The 25793-nt window shown below is 40.2% G+C and overlaps 2 protein-coding genes across 3 annotated transcripts in view; both read right to left on the bottom strand.

Moving 5' to 3' along the window:
• Positions 1-3881, bottom strand: part of LOC141596345 (intermembrane lipid transfer protein VPS13-like) — a 42813-nt gene extending 38932 nt beyond the window's left edge. The window contains exons 1-6 of one of the 2 annotated variants that reach the window (XM_074416471.1): positions 3739-3881; positions 3111-3164; positions 2874-2987; positions 2572-2649; positions 954-1066; positions 664-757 (exon numbers count right to left, since the gene is read on the bottom strand). In XM_074416471.1, coding sequence (XP_074272572.1) covers positions 664-757; positions 954-1066; positions 2572-2649; positions 2874-2970 — 382 coding nt within the window. In that variant the 5' untranslated portion in view covers positions 2971-2987; positions 3111-3164; positions 3739-3881. The remainder of the gene's footprint in view (positions 1-663; positions 758-953; positions 1067-2571; positions 2650-2873; positions 2988-3110; positions 3165-3738) is intronic. The other variant, XM_074416472.1, reaches the window with a different exon arrangement.
• A 4228-nt stretch (positions 3882-8109) lies between these two features.
• On the bottom strand, positions 8110-11014 carry LOC141596344 (petal death protein-like). The gene is made up of 6 exons (XM_074416470.1): positions 10655-11014; positions 10008-10081; positions 9525-9607; positions 9028-9052; positions 8756-8922; positions 8110-8607 (listed from the first exon to the last, which is right to left on the bottom strand). Exons 1-6 carry the CDS (start codon positions 10885-10887, stop codon positions 8251-8253), a joined length of 939 nt encoding a protein of 312 aa, XP_074272571.1. The 5' UTR covers positions 10888-11014; the 3' UTR covers positions 8110-8250.
• Positions 11015-25793: the final 14779 nt, after the last annotated feature.

The raw sequence follows: 25793 nt of genomic DNA, 5'->3' as shown, positions 1-25793 counted from the left end.
ATTGACTTGCATCAAGCATGATGTTTCAGGCTAGGGGATGTTCATCCAAGGTTCTACTGCTTGGATAAAGCCTAAGCCTGGCAGAAGATGTTAACTATCAGCTTAGAATCATAATCTTGTGGGTCTGGAGCTATGGAAGATGGTTCACCTCCCCAATTATTTCCTTTTTCCCGAAGTGTTTTTCCCTTTACTAGAAAATTTCTTCTAGCTAGATAAAAAATTCCATATAGCAGCAAATATCAGAGCACGTTAACTTGTTAAGTGTGTTGTCTCAGACATGCTAAACAGCCATCGCCAAAACAATTGGGATGTGGTGTGTGCTTAGAGTCAAACCTCAAGAGGTACTGAATCCAGCAATTTGGTGGTTTTCCTTTAGAATTATCATCAGTGACACCAGTATATTTAGAGTTGCAGTGATATAATCACCATGCTTTTAACCACTATGAAGTCTTTTTGCTGCACATATGTATTACTTTCATAAATAAGACATCTCTTGTAACTTGATTAATTATCTTGGAACAGTTTAACCATGGCTCTATTCTAAAAGTCCTAATAAGTTACTACGCTCATAGATCACAATGTCAAGTGACAGAGTGAATAAACATCGAACTACATGATACATAGACCAAGTGGTAGTGAGACTGATAGCTGAACATGACTCACCAGAAACACGTCTGGACAGTTTTGCTAACTCTGCAGCAGCAAGCTTTGCCTTTTTGGCAGCCAGTTCTCTTGTTTCAACAGCATCTGCACTCCACTACAATAGTAAAGGTAAAAACAAGCTCCATATAGACATGAAATCACAGTAAGCAAGGACTGCAAGGTATTTATTGCAAATATGTGACTCCCGCAAGAAAGGTAACATGGACCATACATTAGAGCCTAACCCACAATGTACATGGTTTGGAAAGTGCAAAGAAGAAAACAACTTGGTGGAGAAAACGAAGGGATACCTCATCATCATCTCTTGGACCAGCAGAAAAGAAGACATCTTCTACAAGTATTATGATAGGGTCCCAGCCTAGCTTCATCCAAGGAATCCTAATACTTAGCCTCCCAATATGACCTGTCAAACAGTGTAGATGGTATATCAAAAGATGCCCAAGCTAAGGAACATACAAGCAGAATAGTATTCTGTCAGAACAAGCAAAAACAATAATGAAAACAGTAAAAACTGCATGACGCTAGTAGTAGCAGTAGTAGTAGTAGTAGTAACAGTGTTACAAAAGCAATGGACTGCATAGCCAAAATTTATTTCATAAAACGAAGATAACAATTAATAAGGACCAAACTCTTCACAATACAGAGTAATTCCTCATTCAACTCTTTCTTTTCGTATTCCTTTTTTGGTATGTGTGATTCTTTACATTTCCTTTTTAAGAAACTTTTACACAATCACAACTACCAACCAACCCTTATCTCACCACCCCTCATCAATCACTATTCACTACCCTAACCCACCATCCACCCTCATTTAATCCAACCGAACTATACCACCACAAACAGCAAACCAACTCCGCCACCACCCTAACCCCCCCCATCCACCCTCATTTAATCCAACCAAACTATACCACCACAAACAGCAAACCAACTCCGCCATGACCCTAACCCACCACCAACAACCCGTACCCCACTACCAACCATCCCTGACTTCACCACCAACCACCTCTACCTCCTAACCATACCACAAGACGCCCAAAACCATCCTCAACCATCGAAATCTGCCCCACCTCTTGAACCCCCCCCCCCCAATTCCACAAAACCATCCCCCGCCCCAGGAAAAATCCATGCAAGGTATGAGTGGGTGGGAGCCCTGGGAGGTTGTTTCGGTTAGGGAAAGGTGGGTTTGCAGAATTGCAGGGGATGGAGCTAACTCTGGTGGGTAGGGGTGGCTCATTGGGTGGGAAGATTGAGTGGAGGAAGGATTACGGCTAAGTCAAGTCAATAAATCGCTTCCAAATACATTTCTTTTGAGTACAACATTGAACATTTAATAAAAGCAGTGAGACTGTTACCTCTCCACTGAAATACATTATTCAATTTGAACATTTTCGTTTTATTTCACAAGAGTTTTGACCATTTTCATAACCACTGTTTTGACGATTTTCATAACCACTCATACATGGAGAAGACATCATCACATGACCAGAGCCTGCTAACCCTGAAAGTGCATTTTTTATCTTATAGGATACACTCAAAATTCATTATCATCAACACGTCTTGAGAACTGTACATTTAATAAAAGCAGTGAGACTGTTACCTCTCCACTGAAATACATTATTTCAATTTGAACATTTTCATTTTATTTCACAAGAGTTTTGACCATTTTCATAACCACTGTTTTGACGATTTTCATAACCACTCATACATGGAGAAGACATCATCACATGACCAGAGCCTGCTAACCCTGAAAGTGCATTTTTTATCTTATAGGATACACTCAAAATTCATTATCATATGAGCTGTGTACATCAAGAGCAAATCTTGCTCCTAAATGGAACAACAAACATGCCTCCAGAGAGTAGTAAAAGGTGTAAAACACACAATACAAGCAGGCAAGATCATGCTTACCTCTCTTGAGAGCAACTGGCAACTGAAGATAGTCGAATGCTTCAAGAATAAGCTCCACGTTCTCCAGCAAGACTTCCTCTGCAATATAAAATTAACTCGTCATAACAACTCAATCATTAACCTAATAGTCACATACTCCCTCTGTCCCAATCATTTGTCGACGTTCTTAAATCTTTGCGAGGGGCATTTTAATCAAAAGTAAACAAATGATTATCAAAAGTAAACAAATGATTAGGACGAAAGGAGTATATGACACCATAAACCAACTAATAGAGTTAATCGCTAATTCTACAAGAGCATACCATTCCAAAATGTAATTTTAAGCTGCTCCTTCTGAAAATCTTTAATGTATCGTCCCAAATAACCCAGGAGCAGTTGCCTAACTAACCCCTCAAACATTGCAACCAATCAATCTCCTGCAAAATTAACATAGAGAAAAACCCTACTCATAAAACTTATAATCAAATCCACCCAGCAAATAAACAAAATGACTATAAATAGAAGGGTAAGGGAAACGGAAAATGACATAAAGAGATTACCAGAAACCATATAACCCAGCTAGAAAATACTCCGTATCTTTCAGCACGAAAATCCTGAGAGTGGGCAGAAAATACGAATGCAAGACATTAGGGTAGAAAACCTATCAAGAGAGAAACAGAAATCTCATTTGAGACTGTCTTAAGCTTACGACCTTTTTCTGCTACCTGTAATCTATGTTACTCAGAGTCTCGGGCTCATTTAAAACTATACGACAAGGGTGCATGTCCAAGTATCCGACTCGGATATTGTAATGAAAAATACGCATATTTTGGCTTAAACTGAGATGTCAGTCCAGGTGTCCGACTCGGACACAGGTTGCAAACTTAAGACGGTTCTAAGCAAGACGAAACTCCTAAATACTTTAATCTCAGCACCAAGTTAATGAAAAATTCAAGTATCATTGCAACGATTACAATCAATCACCAATTACTTAAACAACAAAAACAATCAAACATTGATCAAAAATTCCCTAAAAACCTAATTAAATCTTGTGCAATTCAATTTTGAACACATCAAACAACAACTAGGGAGTACCAAATTATAACTAATAAAAATAAAATCAAACACAAACGCGACAATTACGGTAAATTAGAGTAAATTGAAAGAATAAAAACCCTAATTACTAACCAGCTGGAAAATTGGGTAAAATTGGTCGTCGGAAGGATGTCTTGCGTTGAGAGAGTGAGGGGAAAGGGTGGGGAGTGTAGGGGTATTTTGGGAACACACTGTATAATTGAGGCATTTTATTTTTTAGAGCGCATAGAGCTAACAAATGAATTGTGGCTTGAAAAAACGGTTTGATATATTTTGAGTTTTGAGTAGATCTGATAAAACTGACCCAATTCGATAGGTTGACTTGAGATTCGAAAATAATCTCAAATATATGACCCGAAAGTGACCCGATAGACTCAAAGAGACCCGACTCGAAAGTGACCAGCTCCGAAGCGACCCAACTTGAGTGACCTGATATCACCCGATTGTATCAAAATGGCTCGTATACCTGGCAAAAGCAATCCGACCCGATTGACCCGACCTGAAAAGGCTGACCCGAGACCCAAAATGATCGAACTACATCACCTGAATGTGATCCGAAAACCCGAATTAAGCCACCCGACCCGAACATGACCCGAGCTTTCTTGACCCATACTTGACCCGACCCAAACATGACCCAGATCGGAACCACAAACCCAAAAATGACCCGACAAAATATAACTCTAATTGAACCGAAAAGATTTGAAATGGCTATTTCTTTATTATTCATTGACCCAAAAATGACCCGACCCGAAACAATCGACCCGCTAGACTCGAAACAAACCCGACTAACAAACCCGAAACAGACCCAAAACCCGAAATGACCTGTCCCGACCCGAAATCAATGAGAGACCCGAACTGACCTGACTCGAAATGGCCCGACCCGAACCCGACCCGTTTTGCTAGGTCCAATTACTCAAAATGACTTTATTAATGCAACATCATGACATGAAACAACCCGGCCCAAACTGACCCGATTCGAAGTGACCCGATCAAAAGTGATCCGATCCAAAAGTGACCCGAGAATATGTTGACCCGAAAATGACCTGATCCGAAGTGACCAGGCTCGAAAGACCCATTTGTCGGTCTAGTGGTGAGGGTGAAGAGGTTGTTATTGCTCAATGACTTTATTCTTGTTTTGTTGAATAGATAAGCGATTAATAGACTCAAAACTATATTGAAAAAATTATTTTTAACAAGAGTTTTAACTGAATTCACGGATCTTAGTGTTGTTAATCAATGAATTACTCCTGTAACATAAATAAGGATGGAATAGCTTAGTGAATTTTGGAGTTTAGTTTCATATTGAGATAACATGAGAATGCTGAGATCTTTTTCCTTCAATATCCTTATATTCATGATAATATTGTGATTATGATAAGTGTGAGTCTAGGTTAAAGGTAGAAAAATGTGTTGAGATCTCTCAACGACTCCATCTATTTTTGGTCTAAACCATCCGATAATCCGAACTACATTGGGCCGACTAATCCGGATTTCGGGGCGTGTCCAAGGATTACGGTATTTAAACCCCTCTCAATCGCAGTTGTGGGGGATCGATCCGCAGACCTCCCTACCAAGCGCAGTCTCATGCTACCATTGCGCCAACCAACGATTGGTTCAACGACTCCATCTATAAAGATGGATAAATAGGAACTAATTTGGCTAATATTCTGATGTCATTTACATTGTACACTTTATATATTTGATTGACAGTGGTTGTTTTTTTCCCTAGAGTCAAAATGAGTAATAAGGATCGGATATTTCATATAGTTAGTTATTTGATATATGTGACTCTTGATGAGACTTTAATGATTCAAGTAGCAAATGTTGCTTTGATTGTTATGTTGGTGTGATTGATAGAATAATTCGTGTAAGACAATTGGAATGTTTGGTAATGTTAATGATCTTATACTCCCTCCATTCAACTCCACTTTACAAGTATTCTATTTCCGTCCATTCAACTCCACTTTACAGGTTTCCTTATTTGGACATGTAAAAGACCTTTCTATCCTTATTGAAAATCTATATTTACAAAAAATGTCATTCATACCCCACACAAATCCACCATAAAACTCACCTTTATATTTTTTTAATATCTTTAACCCCACCATTCCCTTTCCCTATGTACTTTTAATAGTTTTTTTAATCCGTTTCTTAATACCCGCGCAAAAAGCAATGTTGCAAAGTGGAGTTGAATGGAGGGAGTAGTAGTTTATGTAATACTCCACTAAACCGAATACGTTATCGGGTGGAGTACCCCTTTAAAGAGGTCCATTGATAGGTTCAAAATCTGACTAGTGCTTAAAAAGATTGAAAATACTATTCATATCAACAAAGTGCAATTTCTTTTCTGGTTATCCATGCGAAAGAACTCCACAATTAAGCGTGTTTGGCTGAGAGTAGTGTTAGGACGGGTGACCTTCCGAGAAGGTTCCCGGGATGCACATGAGTGAGGCCAAAATGCGTTGAAAATGACCTGTGTTAATTTGTGGGCCATGTACACAGTATGACGAGTTACCGTGAGTGACCACTCCCGATCCAAAGTTTGGACCGGGGTGTTACAATTTAAATATGGAGATATTCAACTTAAGAGGGGGATTGCAAGAAATTAGCATAGATTTATGAGAGGGTGTGGGATGGAGTAAGGGAGGGCTAACAAGGGGATAGGGAACAAAATAAAAACGTAATTTATTTTCGTAGTACGTTTTTTACTCAATATAGTACTTTTTGCACCAAATTTTCCATTTGTTGCCCTTCACTTAAAAAACATTCAAACTTAATTCTCTCCCCTTCTATCTACTGTTGAAAGCCTCCATCTTCAACCACATTAAAATTATTCAATTATAATCAATTATTCAAATGACGAATAGGTAGTTAATTGTTAGATGACGCGGTACAAACACATAATACGATTACTGCTTGTAAATCACAAACTAAAAACAATAAAAAAAATTACTCAATGTAGTACAGGAGTGGTACTACTGCAAGAAACAAACAAAATTGTATCAATGTAGTACATCAACGGCCGGCCACTAAGGCACTAACCGTCGGCAACACCTGCCATCACCACAGCCGCATCATCACCACACCTACGTCATAACCATCGACGCACTGCCACGACGACGTCATCACCACCGGCGCATCTCCCCTCTTCCGACACACCACTACTGGCGGCGACCAAGTCGGCGGCCGACGAACGGCATCTACCCTATACACGCTATCGTAAATTTCGAGATGAATTGATACGGGAGGGGAAATAGGATTTGAGATTTTAAATTTGAGAACAATTTGGCATGAATTGATATTTTGAGAAAACATTAGAGAGAGGTCAGTGAGAGAAAATAGAAGGGGAAATGAGAGGGGTAAAATTGTCAACCGTGTACTGCGTTGAGTAAAATATGTACTGCAAAAATCAGGACCCAATAAAAATAATCCCCAAAAATGCTACAAATGTTGAAGTATTTGTATTTGTCTTAGAAAACAAAATCGATTGCATTTCTTCCAATTCTACTCATTTTGAAATTTGAATATGAAGAGTTGGCTTGGCCTATGTTCCGGTCATATTCTTCCAGAACTCTTAAATAAACCCTTTATAAGAATGTGCATTAAGAGAATTATTAGTTTTAAGGATTGTGAACTAAAATTTTTAAAGTTCACACAATTTTCTGCAAATATTTTGCTTTAATTAGTTTATTTTTTTTCCAAAATCCTCAATGTAAATAAGATATTGTTTGCTTTTGAAAACTAGAGTTAATATATCACAATTGACTTTAATTAATTATATCATGTAATATGTAAATTGAGTTTTGTGCCTTAATTATGAGTGAAAGATAGGAGGCATGAAAGGCTCTTTATGAAACATCTTTTTGGAATGTTGAACTTAAACCGCCATTGACAAGTGTAAGTATAGGTGTTTATGGTTAGATGACGATGCTAAGAACAGAGAGATCAGATCAATTGTAAGATCGAGAGACATGCATAAAATTAGACGAGTATGAAGAAAAACAAATAATTACTGTATGTTGATGCCAGGGTAACAAGGTTGGGAGATTGAGTGCTAACTTGACTAATAAAGACATAAATAAATATATTTACGGGTTAATGTTTCAAGAATATGAAACTGATAAAATGAAATTCAAGTAGTGTTACATGTTAGTTAAGAACCAATATATGGGGCATAGGTCTTCTTGAGAATGTGATATCTTTGTAAATCTACCTTACTTCGCGATCGTATATCTCCTATTAACAATTATAAATTTCTAATAAATCTTATTACAGGTTTTATAATCCAAATAGGTTTAAGTCTAGTTGGGATAAGCAGACTATTTATTCAAGCAAATTTAAACAACATTGTAACTATAAACTAATATGAGATTCAGTTGTAACACAACAATAATAAAAGGAAATTGAAGAATATGTGGTTATGATTTAATCAATAAAACATAACAATACCCATGATCATACATGTCATACTCAAATGGTTACGAAACATTTATTCAGGGATAACAATAATTGCTTACACATAATATAAATCATAAATGACTAATATAAACTTACATAAATATTAATGATTTTGCCAAAATAGGACAAACTAATCGAATATGATAATCAGGTAGTTTTAGGGGTAAAGCTCTTAAACTTGGATTCCATCTCATACCAAGGCTCCAAACTGATAAGCTCGTTGAATTCAGAAAAGGTAGCCATTTGGTCCAAGTCATCCCTAGTGGTTCCCTTTTCTTTCAAGATCTTCATGATGTTAACTAAGGCGCGAGCTGTGGCGTACACTGCAGTTAGTGAATGAGCAATCAAGTGAAAACCTAATTCTTTAAACTCCTCTGGAGTATGCAAAGGAGTCTTTCCTCCCTCAATCATGTTTGCAATCCTCAAACCATTTGTTTTTGAAGATACTTCTTTCAACTCATCAATGTTTGCCGGTGCTTCGACAAAGGTAGCATCAGCTCCAGCCTGTAAATGTGATTCAATTACATTATCAATTTTGGTAATTCATTTGTGTAAATTGATGGTTGTTAATTATTGATATTAAATGTTTAATATACCTAAAAAAATAGACAAATAAAATTATATGATTACTGTAAATTAAAATTTTAAATACCTCTTTGTAAAGGTTAGCACGCCTAATTCCTTCTTCGAGGCCGTGGGGAGCACGTGCATCAGTTCTTGCCACAAGGAAAAAATCAGAGTCACCAATGGCTTCCCTTGCCGCTGCTATCTTGAGTGCGTGTTCCTCAGCAGGTACGACAGCTTTGCCACGCATATGACCTGAAATACACAAAAGTCGAATTAATTTAAAATCAACATCATAGAACTAAAAAATAAAAATAAAAAGCATAGAAAAAGTGCTTAAATAATGAAATGATAACTTACCACATTTCTTAGGCCATACTTGATCCTGTTGAAAAATAATATAGTAATTAATTAGAAGTTAACTTGATATAACGACCATTACACAAGTTTGTTGTTTCTTAACTATTAAATCTAGATTCACCTATTATATTTTCGTTACAGATTCATAGATTTTACTACTTAATTAGAAATTGTGAAATATCTAAGCAATTAAATACTCTATAATTGAATACTCCCTCCTACTCTAAATAACAGTCCCATTGTCCATTTCCGTCTATTCACAATAATGTCCCATTGTCCATTTTTGGTAAATGTTGTGTGGTCCAAATTCAATTTCATTTCCGTCTATTCACATAACTGTCCCATTGTCCATTTTGTGTGGTCTAAACTCACTTTCTTAATTCTTGTGCCATATTCACAATAAGACACTTATCTAGAATAGGAGGGAGTAGTTTTAACTTACAATAAACAACCTCCCTTTAAATAAATTTTGTCATATGTGCATAAAATTTATGTACCTCAAGGAAGACTCCTTTAGCACCAGCTGCGATTAATTCCCGGATAAATCTTTGGACGTTAAGTGGACCACCTCCGCCGGTGTCTATCATAAAACAAATATAAATTTAAGAATACAACACATACTTCCTTCGTACCAGACCAAAGGTAACACTTACTATAAACGAACGTACCACACCAAAGGTAACATTCTTTATTTGGCCCATAACATTACCAAGTTATCCTTATACCACATTTGATATTTACACAAAATGTCATTACATACCCACCTACCAACCCACAATTAAACCCACAATTACATACCCCACCTATTTTTTCCCTCTTTACCTTTAATTTTTCCACTTTTTCTTAAATACTCCAATTTTCCCTACGTTACCTTTGATGTGGTGCGAAGGGAGTATAAAAGAACACAAATTAATGTAGTTGGCAAACTGCCCTTCCTTTCTTAGCATAGCTTGGTCAAAGTGTACATAAGAAAAAGTCACCTCCATCAACAATGACACACACATTTGGAGCAGCCTTTGTAATTCTACGGGTAGCTTCTACAACTTCCGTTGTCCTGTATTAAACAATTTTCGTAAATTTTTCCATAGATATGAAATATACCCGTTATATATTTGTACATTATAAAACAATCTTATTCTATTGTTTATAGTAATACAATTTAAGTCGACTAGTCGACTTGTTAATTATGTAAGGCGCATTTTTTTTCGAATCAAACGAATCGATCCGAATTGAATCAACTTATAGGATCTCGAATCGAATCAATCGAACTTATAGAATCGAACTTATAGGATCTCGAATCGATCTGAACTTATAGGATCTGAATCGAACTCAACTTATAGGATCTCGAATCGAACTTATAGGATCTCGAATCGAATCAACTTATAGGATCTCGAATCAACTTATAGGATCTGAATCAATCGAATCAACTTATAGAATCTGAAGTGAACTGAAATTAAGTGACTTTAACTCCAAAAAAACAGGGCCTAAGACATGTAAACTAACTAATATCGCAATTAGGGTCACCTATTATTTCTATAATGTTAGGAAAACCGATATTTTAAATTTTAATAAGTTTCGTCAATGCTAAACATAAATGTATATATAGAGGCAAGATAAGTAATTATACGTGAGCAAGCCAAAGTCAGGGAGTCCAAGCATGGCAGCAGAGACACTGTAACCCGAGACAATAGCGGCATGGAAGCCGGTCTTCTCAACAACAGCAGCAGAGAGAGCGTCTTGGACACCAGGCATAAGGACTGACCCATGCTCCTCAATCAACCTATGCATTGTTGTCTTACGACCGACAATGTTTGTGTACGACCCGTTTGTTGCACCATTGGTTGTACCATTTGGTGCCATTATGGGAAAAAAGAGGAAGAAGGAAGTGAAGGAGTAGGTTAGGAAGGAGTAAGGGTGTTATACTTAAGTTTTGTGTTTAAGATGATATATTAGCTTATGGTCTAACTAGTATTTATGCTACTCAAGTAAGCTTTAGCAGCCTAACACTCACTAATAAGTTGGACCTTCGGAATTGCTTGTCAAGGGTATTTTCGTACTTTCGTAGCATCATATTTTACATTTAGGTTAATATAGATTTTCGTGTAAGACCAGCTTACATATGCATGATGTTTGTAAAACGGATCTTGTAATTAGTAAGGGTCTTTTGCTAAACTAGCCATTTGCTCCAAACTATTTACCAAAATAACCAAATAGCAATTTTATTTACAAGAATGGCTATTCAATTAACAAAGTTGCCAAATAAAGCTATGAACCAATATAAATACTTATGGCTGGTTCAAACAATTCTTTTTCTTTTAACAATGGTCCGGTTTAGTTTAGTGAACCAAAAACCAAAATCAAAATTAATTAACCAAGACCTATGTCAATCATTGTCGGAAGCTGTCAATCATTTTCAAAGCTCAATGACATGACATACATAAGAAGGCTCAAAAGCTCATCCGTCAATTTTCACAACTTCTTATTTAAGATGGTCTCTATCCGTCTTAAGTTTAAGACGAGACAAATTCATACCAAATCTACTCACCTATTGCCTAGGAAATTGCAAAAAATTTATCTTAATATTTGACCCGTCTTAAGCATAAGTGCGCGTCTTATGCAAGACTTACTATCAATTTTCCCATTTTTTTTTTGTGGTACAGTACATAGCACCATACTCCAAAATCCAAACTTGAGAATTAACAATAGACATCTATAGTGCACAATAGAGAATTAACAATAACAAACTTGAACCAACTCTTAATAAAAATGGTGATAGTTCATCCAGCATTCAAAATCCAAAAAAAAAAATGATCTGAGACTGCATAATCGTTCTGCCAAATGATGAATTTTTCCAAACAAGAAGGATATTTTCTACTTGTAAATAACAACTAGCTATAGCCTGCTACTAGAATAGAAAAAAGTCCTCAGTTAGCTAACTAGGTCGATCAACAATCAATTCTTTTCTATGAAGAGTGCTGCAAAATCATATATTTACATACACATACATACACAATAATGAAACCTATTGTACGAGCAATACTTTTCAAACATTAAATTACTAAACGCTTGCTCTTTTGATGTAAACATATTTTCCTAAAAGACTACTTCGTAATTAACATTACCAACACGTAATCAACATAATAACAAGAACATTAAACAGAATTATAAAAAACGATACAATTAGTGATTGTAGATTATACTATATGTAGGTAAATAAGAAAAATGTACCGAAAAGAATCGAATATGATTAATAAGTTGAGTAGGATACCTTGTTGAAATGGCAGAAGATAATTAAAATGAAGACACAGTGATGGCCTTGAATCCAATCAACCAAAATAGCGGCAAAAATTAGAGTGGAAGCCTCAAAGCTTTTTTTAATTCTTTTTGTTCCGGGTGTAATTCCAGAGCATGTATAGTTACCACCCGTGGCTTGTTGAATGATGTCTTGAGTTGGATTCTCCTTTGGTCTTAATCGTTCCTCTCGGCCTCTCCTGCAACAATGAACGAACTGAGGGCTTGGCTTTGTGCCAAGCGTACTCACTCCGACGCTCAAGTCAGTAAACTTAAAGGATAAGTTGTTACTTGGCTGAATGTATATTGTAGAGAGATAAGGAAGATATTACCAGATGAATAGTGTATTAGGTTTAGTTGTGTATTTGATGGATCCCTTCCTCAATGAAGGTTGAGGAGTATTTATAGGCTTTCACCTTTTGTCACGTAGTGGCCAAGTGGCCAAGTGGCTAGCAGGTGGAAAGACTGATCTACCCCTCGGCCGAGGGACCTATGGCAGGCCGGCGGGCCTTGTTGACCCACCGCCGAGGGGTCTTGGATGTGAGTACGCGGGTATGTGTCCCTACCGGCGGTTGTCATGCCGAGACCCGGTGACCGCCGATGGGTCAGCACGGCTAGGCTATCTAAGTCGTTGACTTCTTGTGGATATCTTTGACCTTGCTCAATATGTTGACTTGGTCGGTGGTGCGAATATGCCCCATCAATTTGCCCCCAGCGTAGTCTATGCCGTGGTATGGGCTCCGATGTACGTTTGAGCGTATATTCTGCGTAAGTATTTTGCGGAAAATTTCTGCATCGGCTTCTTCTGCAGCGGCTTCTTTTACCTCGGCCTGGTATTTCTTAGGTCGTACCATATCCCCCCTCCACATGGATGTGTAAAGGGCATCCGATGTGGAAAAGAAAGTGACGCTGGCCGAGACCAGGATTGAGTGTGCCGGTTGTTTTTGATTGCCCCCGGCCGGCGCTACTTAGCTTGGTTGACCATGATGCCGGCGGAGAACAGATGCTTGAGAATTTGTTGAGGAAGGTGAATAGGCAAGGAGATATGAATAGGCGTGTTGAAGACGCTTGGTTACTGTTGCCTTGATTGACGTCTAACTGTTGCAACGATTGACATTCCGTAATTGCATGCCCGACACGTGTCTGCATGCTGATTGGTTGACGCCTCATGGGCTGTTCGCTGATTGGTCCTTCTTTATGGGCTTTTCCCTATAAATAGGGCAGTTATCCCGTGAAATTGGCTACCAATTTCATTCTCTAAAATCTTCTTCTAAACTTTCAAGGGTTTTCTTTGTCTTCTAATTCTCAGAGTTGTTACTCCGGCGAGTGTTTTCTTTAAGGTAAACAAACAAACTTTCCCATTTCTTAATTTTGTAAGTCTTTTTGGTAAACATGTCTTCTGCTGATGCCGGTCCTAGTAAGCCGGCGCCTGGGGGTTCCCCGTCGCGTCTTGATGAGGAGGGGAAGTTGGACGCCCTCCTGATAAGGCCTGGGGGCCCCAGGTCTCCTTCTCCTGAAGTCGATCCTCGAATTTTGGAGGAATGGGAGGATGACTCTGATGTTGATGATGACGCAGACGATTTTGGTGATGATGCTGAAGAGGCTCGTCCCAAAGAGGTGAGGCAGTACGTTATGGATCATGGTGACGTCTGCAAGGTACGCGTTGACCGAACTTGGACCCATAAGTTGGCCAGTTGTTCTGGTGAGAAATTTTTCGAGGGCCATTTCTTTTTCGGCAGGGGGTACAAGATTGTTATCCCTGAGGAGGGTCAGGCCGTCTGTTGCCCTCCGCCGGGCCATACCGGCGTATACATGCGACACTTGGAGTTCGGGCTCCGGTTCCCGCTGAATGAGTACATCATGGCCATCATTAAAGCTATGAACGTCGCTGTGGCCCAACTGCATCCGTTGGCCATGAGGACGATAGTCGGCTTTGTGTGGCTTTGTCTCTTCAAGGGGGAGGCCCCGACGGTGAATTTATTCCGCCGGCTTCATTATCTCCAGCCGTCAATCGGCGGCGCGTTGGTTGGTACAGTGTGCACACGGAGAAAGGTTATGTTTCGTTGACAAACTTACTTCTTGTAAAGACCGAGAGATCGGTGGGTGTATGTTAAGGTGCGGGATGACTATCCGCCGCCCTCTCCTTTCGGACCAAGTGAATTTGCGGTGTGAGACTAAGGCGGAGCATGACAGATGGGTCAGCCGGAAGAAGCTCAAGATGGATGCCAGCAAGGTCCTTCTTAAAGAGGATGAGAAGCTGGCGATGAGGCTTTTTGAGGCGGACAAGGGTGGGGTGTCGAAAAAATGGATTCCCCCAACGCAGATCATTCTTCGGATGAGCCGCTCGCCATGTCGGCCTCATACCTACGCCCTAGCACGGGGTGAGTGGGGTCGGTGTGAGGCCCATCACCGCTCTTAATGTTCCTGTTTCTCGAACTTCGATTTATTTCTTCTACTTAATTCTTGCTTTTATTTTCTTCGCAGACCACTTTGGACGGGACTTGTCTGAGGATATCCTCCGGAGAATGGGGCTGCACAAAGACAAAACCGTTGCTAACCTGCACCCCAAGGCTCTGGCCCATGACCGTAGGACGTCGCCGAATGATCTTATGGACCAGCGGCTGAAAAGCTTGAATGCGGTGGAGGCCCAGGCGAAGGTTGTTAGTAACATGCCGCGCCATACTCGAAAAACAAAGCCTTCGGCGGTGATGGCGTCGACATCGGCTCCACCTTCCATCCCCCCCTTCGAAGGAGACGGTGGAGATCGTTTACATCTCTAATGGGGATGACTCCGACGAGGAGGAGGGGTCTCCCCTTGTCCGTAAGAGAAAGCGGCAGACAGCCTTTTACCGCCGCCGTTGCTTCTGCTGGCGACGAGGAGATGCGCCCTTCGGCCAAGAAGGCTAAGCACGATCGATCTATCCGGTGGCTCGATTTAGCTTCGGTTCATCGGCGCGCTGCCGATGACAGCTCTTCGGCATGTCGATGTATGTTGATACGATGCTTTCTTTAAATTTTGTAGATCACCCGTCGATCGCCGCTCTTATTGAGCGAAAGTGGAAGAGAAACCCGCGGTGATGATCATGACGTCGCCATTGGGTCTTCATCCCAGAAGGTTTCCCTTTCCCGACCGCAGACTAGTGATCGAAATGTCACTGCTGACTCTTCATCCCAGAAGGTTTCCCCCTCCCGGCTCGTGGCGGGAGGTGCGAGGTTGGTCGAGGAGCTGGCGAGGTGGAACGAGCTGGCCGGTGCTCGCATTATAGAGCAAGAGAAGGCCAAGGAGGAAGCCGATTGGGCAAGGGCAATTGAGGCTGCCGAGGCTAAGGCTGGGGCTGCTAAGGGAGCTGCTGGGTTGCCCCTCGAAGAAGGTGCTGCTACCGCTGCTGATGGCGAGCAACAACAGACATAGGGAGATGGTATCTGTAGCCTTGTTTTTTGGTTTGTCCTTGTAATTTCTTGTAATTCGTTGAACATTTTTAATAAGAGCTCGTTTCTTCTGCCTCCGGCCTGGCCGAGGTTTTTACCTCACTTCCTTTTCTTGCGCTAGTATTTGAGCCTCAACTGTACTTTTAGCGTCTTTGTCCTCGTCTGGGTTGTCTCCTTACGTTATTAATTGAGTGTCTCTTTTGTTTCCGCCTCGGCTTGGCCGAGGCAGTCTAGAGCGCGTATCTCAATTGTGTTAACGCTTCTAAGGCATTTTGATTGCTTTGCGAGTATCAATCTGCCGGTCGTGATTACCGCTCTTGTCGGTGTGACAAAGTGTGAGCCAAAGATTCGCTTCTTATTCGATCGCCGTGGCGTCTACCACTTGGGGTGACTGCGACGGCGCCTATTTCTTCATGAGACTGCCGTGGCGTCTACCACTTGGAGTGACTGCGACGGCGTCCAACCTCTTGGGGTGACTGCCGTGGCGTCTACTACTTGGGGTGACTGCGACGGCGCCTACTTCTTCATGGAGACTGCCGTGGCGTCTACCACTTGGAGTGACTGCGACGGCGTCCAACCTCTTGGGGTGACTGCCGTGGCGTCTACTACTTGGGGTGACTGCGACGGCGCCTATTTCTTCATGGAGACTGCCGTGGCGTCTACCACTTGGAGTGACTGCGACGGCGTCCAACCTCTTGGCCCATTTCTTCATGGAGACTGCCGTGGCGTCTACCACTTGGAGTGACTGCGACGGCGTCCAACCTCTTGGGGTGACTGCCGTGGCGTCTACTACTTGGGGTGACTGCGACGGCGCCTATTTCTTCATGGAGATCGCTCTCTTGTCGGTATGACAAAGTGTGAACCGACATCCGCTTATTGATAAAGACCGCCGCTCTTGTCGGTATGACAAAGTGTGAGTCGGCGTCACGCTTCCTAGTGACTATGGGAAGAATGAACATTTTGATGGAAGACTTGGATGGTTTTCATTTAGGTAAAAACATGCGTCGGGGTGCCCACAGCTGTTTTGGACACCTCCGCCGCTACATAGATTGTTCCCCGAGATTACCGGCGTCCCCAATGGCCTATCAAAGGCACAACGTCCTAGTCACCGCTAGTTACATCCATGAGGTCGCCCTCCTGTTGTAAGGATAGACTTTTCCCTTTCTCTGATTTCTTTGCCACTTTGAGGGATTGCATGTTGCATCCTCTGGCGGCTATCTGGACGTTGACCACCTCGTCATTCTCGTCTTTGGAGACGAGCTTATGCGCTTCCCCCGGTCCGAGACATACATCAGTGTTAGGGCCCGGATGGACATCACCGCGTCGGCCTCGCTCAGGGTGACTCGGCCTATGAGAACGTTGTAGGCGGACGAGCCGTCGATGACCACGAACTCGGCCAGACATTCTTAGCCGCATTCTTTTCGCCGAACGTCACCGGAGTCCGATCGACCCCGGTGGTACCAGGCCGGCCCCGGAGAAGTCGTATAGTGGGTTGGTGCAGGGGCTCAAGTCCTTGACTTTCGGTGCCGAGGCCGAGGAAGCACTCCCCGAACATGATGTTCGTGTACGCGCTTTGTGTCAATCGTGCACCTCTTGACCAAGTGGTTGGATATGTCCAAATTGACTACAAGTGGGTCGCTGTGAGGAGCGATGACTTCTTCGTAGTCCTTCCTTCCGATGGTTATATCGGGGATGTTGGAAGCGGGGATCGCTGTGTTGGGCACAAAGTTGATGGCCTGATATAGCTCGTTCAGGTGCCGTTTGTGCCCATGGGCGGACCCTCCGTTCTCGTTGCCCCGATGACAACATGGATCACTCCTATCCGTTCAAGACGGATTTCTTACCCGAATCGCGCGTCGGACTTTTGGCTTTTGGCAACGTACTTGCCGAGGCTCCCCTTCCGGATCAGCTCTTCAATGGCATTCTTTAGATGCCGGCAGTCGTTGGTTAAGTGGCCGGTGTGGCCGTGGTACTCACAGTACTGATTCGTGTCACCGTCACTTTTTGGCTTGGGGGGTCTCTCCCACTTCTGGCCCTCGCTTTTGCTCAGGGCAAATACCTCGGCGGTTGATACGACGAGAGGGGTTTTATCACTATACCGCCTCTGGTGGTACGTTCCCGAACTCCACCCGGCGCTGTCGAGTCCTGTCTCCCGGCAGTTTGTCCGACCGTGACCTATTATTCTCTCGGCGTCTTTCATCGGCCCGTGACCCGTTGTTGTCACGGCGTCTCTCATCCGGGTTGTCCTCCCGGTGACTCTTCTTTTCGGAGGGCTCGGCCTCGCTGGGACCTACCCAGGTCTTGTGGTAGTCTTCTACCTTGATGGCCTGATCGGCCATCCTCCTGGCGGCATCCAAGCTCAGGCCCCCGCACTTGATGAGCTCATTTTTTAAGTCTCCCCTTGGGAGGCCCTTCATCAGCGCGAAGGCCGCCAATTCGGGATTAATTTCTCGAATCTGCTGGACCTTTCCGTCGAACCTCTTCACATAGCTTCGTAGAGACTCGCCCCCCTCCTGTTTGATAGTTAGGAGGTCCGATGTCTCCACGGCCCTTCTCTTGTTGCAAGAGTACTGGGCTAGAAAGGCGTCTCTTAGGTCGGCGTAGTAGTATACCGAGCCGTCGGGAAGCCCTTTGTACCAACTTTGAGCCATCCCATGCAAAGTTGTTGGGAAGACTCGACACCAGACCTCATCGGGCTGCTCCCATACCGACATGTAAGACTCGAAAGCCTCAGCGTGGTCGGCTGGATCACTGTCTCCTTTGTATGATAGGGGTGGCAACTTGAGCTTAGTTGACACCTGGACTTCTAGGACGTAGGCGTTGAGGGGCTGTCTGACCACGTGTCGAACGACACGCGGCGATCGGCTCCTCGCATTCCTAATCCGGCTCCTCTCCTCGTAGCGGGAAGGACTTCTTCTTCGACTCGGACTTCTTCTCCAACTCTGCTGAGTTGGACTCCTCTGGTTCCTTTGGGGTAAGCCTCGTTTGTGTTGCGGGGACGCTGTCCTCCCATGAGTGCGGGAAGGACTTAGGTCTACCACGCCCACTTTGGGCTCCCCGCGACTTGGCCGGGTCGCTTCTCCCCAAAGTGCTCCGTTCAAATTTCTCGGAGTCACGTTTTGGGCCCTGGTCTCCTGGGCGTTTTCCGCCGCTCTTGTCGGCGTGATGCGGTGAGCGGGCGTATTACTAATTAGGTCCAGGACCATTTTCGCTTTTGCTATGTCAACCACGTGTCCCATGATGGTGACCTGGTTGGTCGGCGGCGCGTGTCCGGCATTATTGGCATCCCGAACTCCGGTTGGATTACTCCGCCGGTGGAGGGCCGCACGACTCCAGAATTGTTGAAAGTATCATCGTGGTAGAATGCGGTTTCGTCGGTCACGATCGCGTCTTCTTTGTTGTTTTGACATCTTAGCTTTTTGGGTGGGTTTTTGTTGTTTTTTTTTTTTTTTTTTTTTTGTTGTTTGGGAATGAATGTGACTAGCTTCTAGTGTCTTCCCCCACGACGGCGCCAATTGTTCCGGGGTGTAATTCCGAGCATGTATAGTTACCACCCGTGGCTTGTTGAATGATGTCTTGAGTTGGATTCTCCTTTGGTCTTAATCGTTCCTCTCGGCCTCTCCTGCAACAATGAACGAACTGAGGGCTTGGCTTTGTGCCAAGCGTACTCACTCCGACGCTCAAGTCAGTAAAATTAAAGGATAAGTTGTTACTTGGCTGAATGTATATTGTAGAGAGATAAGGAAGATATTACCAGATGAATAGTGTATTAGGTTTAGTTGTGTATTTGATGGATCCCTTCCTCAATGAAGGTTGAGGAGTATTTATAGGCTTTCACCTTTTGTCACGTAGTGCCAAGTGGCCAAGTGGCTAGCGGTGGAAAGATCGATCTACCCCCTACCGAGGGACCTATGGCGGCCGGCGGGCCTTGTTGACCCACCGCCGAGGGTCTTGGATGTGAGTACGCGGGTATGTCCCTACCGGGCAGTTGTCATCCGAGACCAGTGACCGTGATGGGGTCGCATCGGCTAGGCTATCTAAGTCGTTGACTTGCTGTGGATATCTTTGACCTTGCTCAATATGTTGACTTGGTCAGCGGTGCAGAATATGCCCCATCACTTTTTACCCTAGGAAACCGGTTGGTTTACAAAAAGGTTGGGTTTTTTTATGGTTTTTTTTGTTAATTATGTGGTTTGATTTGGTTAACCATTTAATAAGGTTATTTTGGAAAATATAATGTCATATTGGTTATTTTGGTAAATAATTTGGAGTAAATGGCTAGTTAGGCAAAAGACCCTAATTAGTAACTATTTTTTCGTTAACTTATGTTATTATTTGTATTTTATAGCCCATTTTACAAAATTATTGTGTAAGGATGTCTTATAGAAAAGAATTCCTAAGTGATTTTTAATCAGATTTTAGACTTTTGGATTTGTTTAACAAGGGTATTTTTGTACTTTCAGAATGGCATTTTATGTTTTTAAGTTAAGAGGAAATATCTTTATTTATATTTTGTTTTAGAGGTGATTTTGTTGTGTAATGTTTTGTTTTTGAGTCGATTTAATCCGGGTTTCAGCCAGGTAGTACAACTAGTACCAGTAAGACGTAAAACTCCCTCTCATGAGTTTTAACACGGCTTTATTCCCAAACTTGAACCCAAAATCTCTAGTTAATTTAGAATAACTTATCAATTGACCTAAGTGCTCATTGTGCTCGAGAGTAGAACTTTAAACTTGATTGAGACGGGTATTTTTGTACATTCATAATGTCATGTTTTACGTTTTTTAGTTAAGGGGAAATTTCTTTAGTGTTATTGTTTGTTTTTGAGGAGATTTTGTTGGGTAATGTTTCGTTTTTGAGTAGATTTAATTGTTAATGTTATTAGAGGGGTTTGAAAATTTCGTGGTTTGGATTAATTGGAGCGTCAATGTGAAGGGAAATTACAACGGACCCACCACGTGAGGAATTGTGTTGTTTGTTTGGCTATTTTAGTGCTACCACGGCTTAATTGTACTACATACAATATTAAGCATGACGTAAACGTTAATTAATTTTTTTTTTTTGGTACATTAAACGTTAATTAATCTTAATACTTCATGTCTTCATGTCATATTCTTGAAATGAAAGGAGCAATTTGGCATCATACTATTGTATTATGATCAATTGTACGTACAAAAAAAAGGTATACAATAAGTATGCTAGTATGCTATTATCATCACGTATATTAAACTAGAGTTGAACATAAGGGTAGGTTAGGCCAATCCGATCGAACCGGCTCAATTGGAGGGTCTTAAAAACATTGCCCACCATTGAGTGAGTCTTGTTCATCTCACGGCCCGCTCTACTTAACGGATGGAGATGGAGCCATCATACTTCATTATATTAGCCCAGCTTGTCATCTGGGACTAGAAGTGGATATAAGTGCGGGCTGACCCAGCCCGACCCGTCTCACTACTAGTGACAGGACAGTTCTGGGCCAAACACGAGATAACATGGGTTGGCCCGGTCCATCCCGTCTCCCTCATGTGGGTCGGTCTTGTACTGTGCTAGGGCAGACCAGGCTCGACCCCTTACTAGTCCAACTCGGTCTCCTATCCCGCTATAGTCGTGACTGTCAAAAGCTATAAAAATTGGAGATTTTGTCTATCTTGAAGGGTGCTCGACTTGGCCCGACTCCCACATGGGCCAATCTTGGGCTAGAGTGGCCAGGCCCAACTCATGGCCATCCTAACCTCACTCGCACTAACCCGACCTGATGTCCAACCCTATTTAAAATTCATTACAAATAAATAAATAATGTTGTCCACTTGTCCTACCATGTTTGTGTTACTAAAATGTTCTTAAATTTACGTTCATATATTGGAATCTTGAGCATCATTTGATGTTGGTTGTTGAATTATTGTTGAAGAAGGTATCTTGGATGCTTGAATTTTATTTGATGAAAAATTCAGGATTGTTAGGAAATTTGGTTTTGTAAAGTTTCTCCATGTACTTCATACGTCTTACCATACTCATGTATTTGTCAATTCAAGTAGGGATATAAGGGATTAGGGGATGATATTAGAGTTTACCTAATGTCTAAATATAATGATGTGCTTATGATAAGACTTTGTAAAATTCTATACTAACTTATCTTATTGTTATTATGACTCCGTTATTGATCATGTTTTCAACTTGCCAATGTTTTCTCAGATAAAGTTGTAATATATATGTAAGTTTTAATTCCGATTTTGTCTTTTTAGTTTCAAAATATGTTAACAACTTAAGGTCGTTTTTAAAAGGGTTTTTTGATAACTACTCCAAGGTATAACCATTACTTTTATAATTATTTCTACTTAAAGAACTTTTATTTAAAAACTGATACCTTAATCTTTACTCACGGTTATAAATTGTTTCAAAAGTCAATTCTTTGTTTTTCTTCCTCGTTCAAGCTCACTAACCCTAAATCATCTATATTTTGGTGAATCTACTCTTAGTAATTTAATAAAATGAGGGTATATTAGGCTCTTCATGTCTCAAGCACTTGAGAATTGACATTTCAAGCAATTTCTAACCTAAGTAAAAATTAAGGTAGCGCTTTTAAAAAAAAAAAATTGCAAGTAAGAAACAAATACAAAAGTGATGGTTATGCGGTTTATGCCTGAGAGTAATTATCAAAAAAATCTTTATAAAATTATCAGTAATAACTTAGATTTACCTTCGATATTTACATCATCGAAGTTTTAAAATAATAAGCTCAATTATTATGCATATAATATATTGTATTTCTATCCTACTATATTTCTTCTACTATGTACCAAGTTTAAGATAGTCCACAACAATTGGGACCAATAATATACGGAATACTTGAATTATTGCATTATTGACAAATGAATATTCGATCTTAGCCACATCACAAAATGGTTGTATTCATGTGTACAGATTCATAGTCTTTATCACCAGCCTGGAGTTGTACTACAATTAATTATTTTAATTTTAATACTCCCTCCTATTTCCTGTGATGTTCCCATTTCCTTTTCCAATCGATTTCAATGTTGTTCCCTATTTCCTTTTTTTGACAAGTTTGTGTGGTCAAAAATCAACTACATGTGGGGTCATGTGTAATGTGTGGTCCAAATTGATTGTCTTAATTCTTGAGGAAAAAAAGAAAAGGGAACAACATAGGAAATAGGAGGGAGTATAATTTATTTTAGCTTTTTATTGGTCAACTAAAGTGTGAATATATTTTTTTTCAATCAAAAAAAAAGTGTGAATATATTTGAGAGGCGTATGCAAATTTATATGATGGCTAAAGTTACGTACAAAGTGAAGCCAAAGCATAAAATAATAGCCCCATAATTGATCCTTCGTTTCTGATAAGCTCTACCTCTTATCATCATACGCAAGATTAGTAGTAAGACCCAACACAACTCTTTCAATTGTGGTGGCTAAACAATGCTTTTTGAACACTTGAACGTAGTACTCCATCAGTGAATAGTTTACGCTTATTTTATTTTGTGAGGGGAAATAAAACAAATATAAATTATTAACTGAAAAGGAAGAATTAATTAACATATAATGTTGTACCTCTTATGTACCATGATAATCGATTATACTAGTTTGCCTTGATTTGATCGTCGTGAAATAAATGTAATTACGTAAAATACGATTAATAATTTAATATACATATTAACTTGATAAAGTCTTACAAAGTTACAATATTTTTATTGCAATTTGAAACTGTTAAGGTGCAAACTCATATCTCATATCAGAGAGATGTAAAGATGGAAGAACATCTTTGTAAATGTCAACGCCAACTCTAATAGTGTTAGGTCTTTTGAGAAGCTAAGGAGGTCAAGAGTAAATTCGTCAGTGAAGGCTGATCCCAAAACAAACAATATCGTACTATCGTGAACTGTGGATATTGACGCAGCAGGTAGAGGCTGAACAAGAAGTATCGATCAACACTTTCTCACAACAGAAACTGTCAAATTTTTAGTTTAGGTTGATATTTATATATACTTTCCCAAAACCGACCTTTCTTGTTTGTTCTCCAAATTAAAAATAATTTCTCATACTTTTGTTGATCGAGGTTAAGATCGACATTGACGTTGTTAGGGGGGTTGGTACAATAGGGTCTCAAAACTCACATTTTTTGCAATATCACATTGTCGTATGACTCAAAATGACCCGTCCCGAAACAATCGACCCGCTTGACCTGAAACAGACCCGACCAACAAACCCGAAACAGACTCGAAACCCGAAATGACCCGTCCCGACCCGAAATCAATAAAAGACCCGAACTGACCTGACTCTAAATGGCCCGATCCGTTTTGCTAGGTCCAATGACTAAAAATGACTTTATTAATGCAACATCATAACATGAAACGACCCGGCCCAAACTGACCCGATTCGAAGTGATCCGATCAAAAGTGATCCGATCCAAAAGTGACCCGAGAACATGTTGACCCGAAAATGACCTGATCCGAAGTGACCAGGCTCGAAAGACCCATTTGTCGGTCTAGTGGTGAGGGTGAAGAGGTTGTTGAATTGCTCAATGACTTTATTCTTGTTTTGTTGAATAGATAAGCGATTAATAGACTCAAAACTATATTGAAAAAATTATTTTTAACAAGAGTTTTAACTGAATTCACGGATCTTAGTGTTGTTAATCAATGAATTACTCTTGTAACATAAATAAGGATGGAATAGCTTAGTGAATTATGATAAGTGTGAGTCTAGGTTAAAGGTAGAAAAATGTGTTGAGCTCTCTCAACGACTCCATCTATAAAGATGGATAAATATGAACTAACTAGTTTTAAACCCGTGCAAAATTGCACGGGTATGTATTTGGGCCGGTATTAATGTTTTTGGATGTATATTTGTTTTTGCATTTCTATTGTATTTATCTAGTTGTACTAAATCAACGATCTACATAATTAACGTTTAAATTTGTTACAAACACGTGTTGACATGCAATCTTTGGTTTATGAGAAAATAACGTAATCTACTCTTGCAAATAAAAATTGCATACATAAAAAACTTTACATCCGGATAAAAGAAATATAACCTAATAATCAAGTTTAACATATGCAAGTTATTCTAAAAATTGAAAAATTTCATAATACACTACATTAGTAGTGCATAATGACTTGTAAATTAAATTAAAATTTATTTGTTTTTTAGAGTAAAAAAAAATTAAAATTTGCTTTAAATGCTAGTTGAAGACTAAATTAACTCGGTTGCCTATCATTGTCGCCTACCATTTTCGGTGTGCTTGGGTGATAGTTAAGTTGCCGAGTTTTTTATCCCAAGTAAATACTCCGTCATGATTGATTTTTTAAACAAACGTTTTTGTACCATGTAGTTTTAAAAAATTATGTTGTGATGTTGTTCTTTTTGCATGGTACAATAATATTAACCAAAATACATGAATATTTTATACTCCAAGTAAATACTCCGTCAAGATTTATTTTTTAAACAAAAATTATTGTAGCATGTAGTTTTAAAAAATTATGTATGTAATTCATTTGCGTTTTATGTTCTATCCCGTATATAAATGTAATTCCTTCTCGTAATTATTTAATTTTATTATTATTTAATTTTGTTTTAAAAATTATGTAATTCAATTTTATTTACTCCCATTTGTAATTCATTCTGCGTATATGTTATTAATTTTATTTACACGGAATGTATAAAATTATTTCATAATATTAATTCATAGAATTTTTTCATAGAATTTGTTGCAAGACGGAATTTATCGCATGTTTGAAAAGACGGAAATCTGAAGAAATAAATACATTGCACACTAACGGGTCCCACCATAACATGAATTTCCTAAAAAAAAAAAGAGGCTGCATTAGTGACATGGCGCGCTGAGGATTGAGTATTGTCTTTTGTATTAATATAGATAAGATTTGGCTAATATTCTGATGTCATTTACATTGTACACTTTATATATTTGATTCACAGTGGTTGTTATTTTCCCTAGAGTCAAAATGAGTAATAAGGATCGGATATTTCATATAGTTAGTTATTTGATATATGTGACTCTTGATGAGACTTTA

The sequence above is a fragment of the Silene latifolia genome, chromosome 8 (assembly GCF_048544455.1).
Source record: "Silene latifolia isolate original U9 population chromosome 8, ASM4854445v1, whole genome shotgun sequence".
Lineage (NCBI taxonomy): Eukaryota > Viridiplantae > Streptophyta > Magnoliopsida > Caryophyllales > Caryophyllaceae > Silene > Silene latifolia.
This window is presented reverse-complemented; position numbering and strand designations above follow the sequence as displayed.

What these genes read in the sequence shown, in the direction of transcription:
- LOC141596344 (XM_074416470.1), bottom strand. Translation starts at nt 10,887, where the DNA reads ATGGCACCAAATGGTACAACCAATGGTGCAACAAACGGGTCGTACACA. An exon ending in GTGTGTCATTGTTGATGGAG is followed by an intron (nt 9,608 to 10,007) that starts GTGACTTTTTCT and finishes GTTTTATGATAG; the next exon opens with ACACCGGCGGAGGTGGTCCA. An exon ending in AGTATGGCCTAAGAAATGTG is followed by an intron (nt 8,923 to 9,027) that starts GTAAGTTATCAT and finishes TGTGTATTTCAG; the next exon opens with GTCATATGCGTGGCAAAGCT.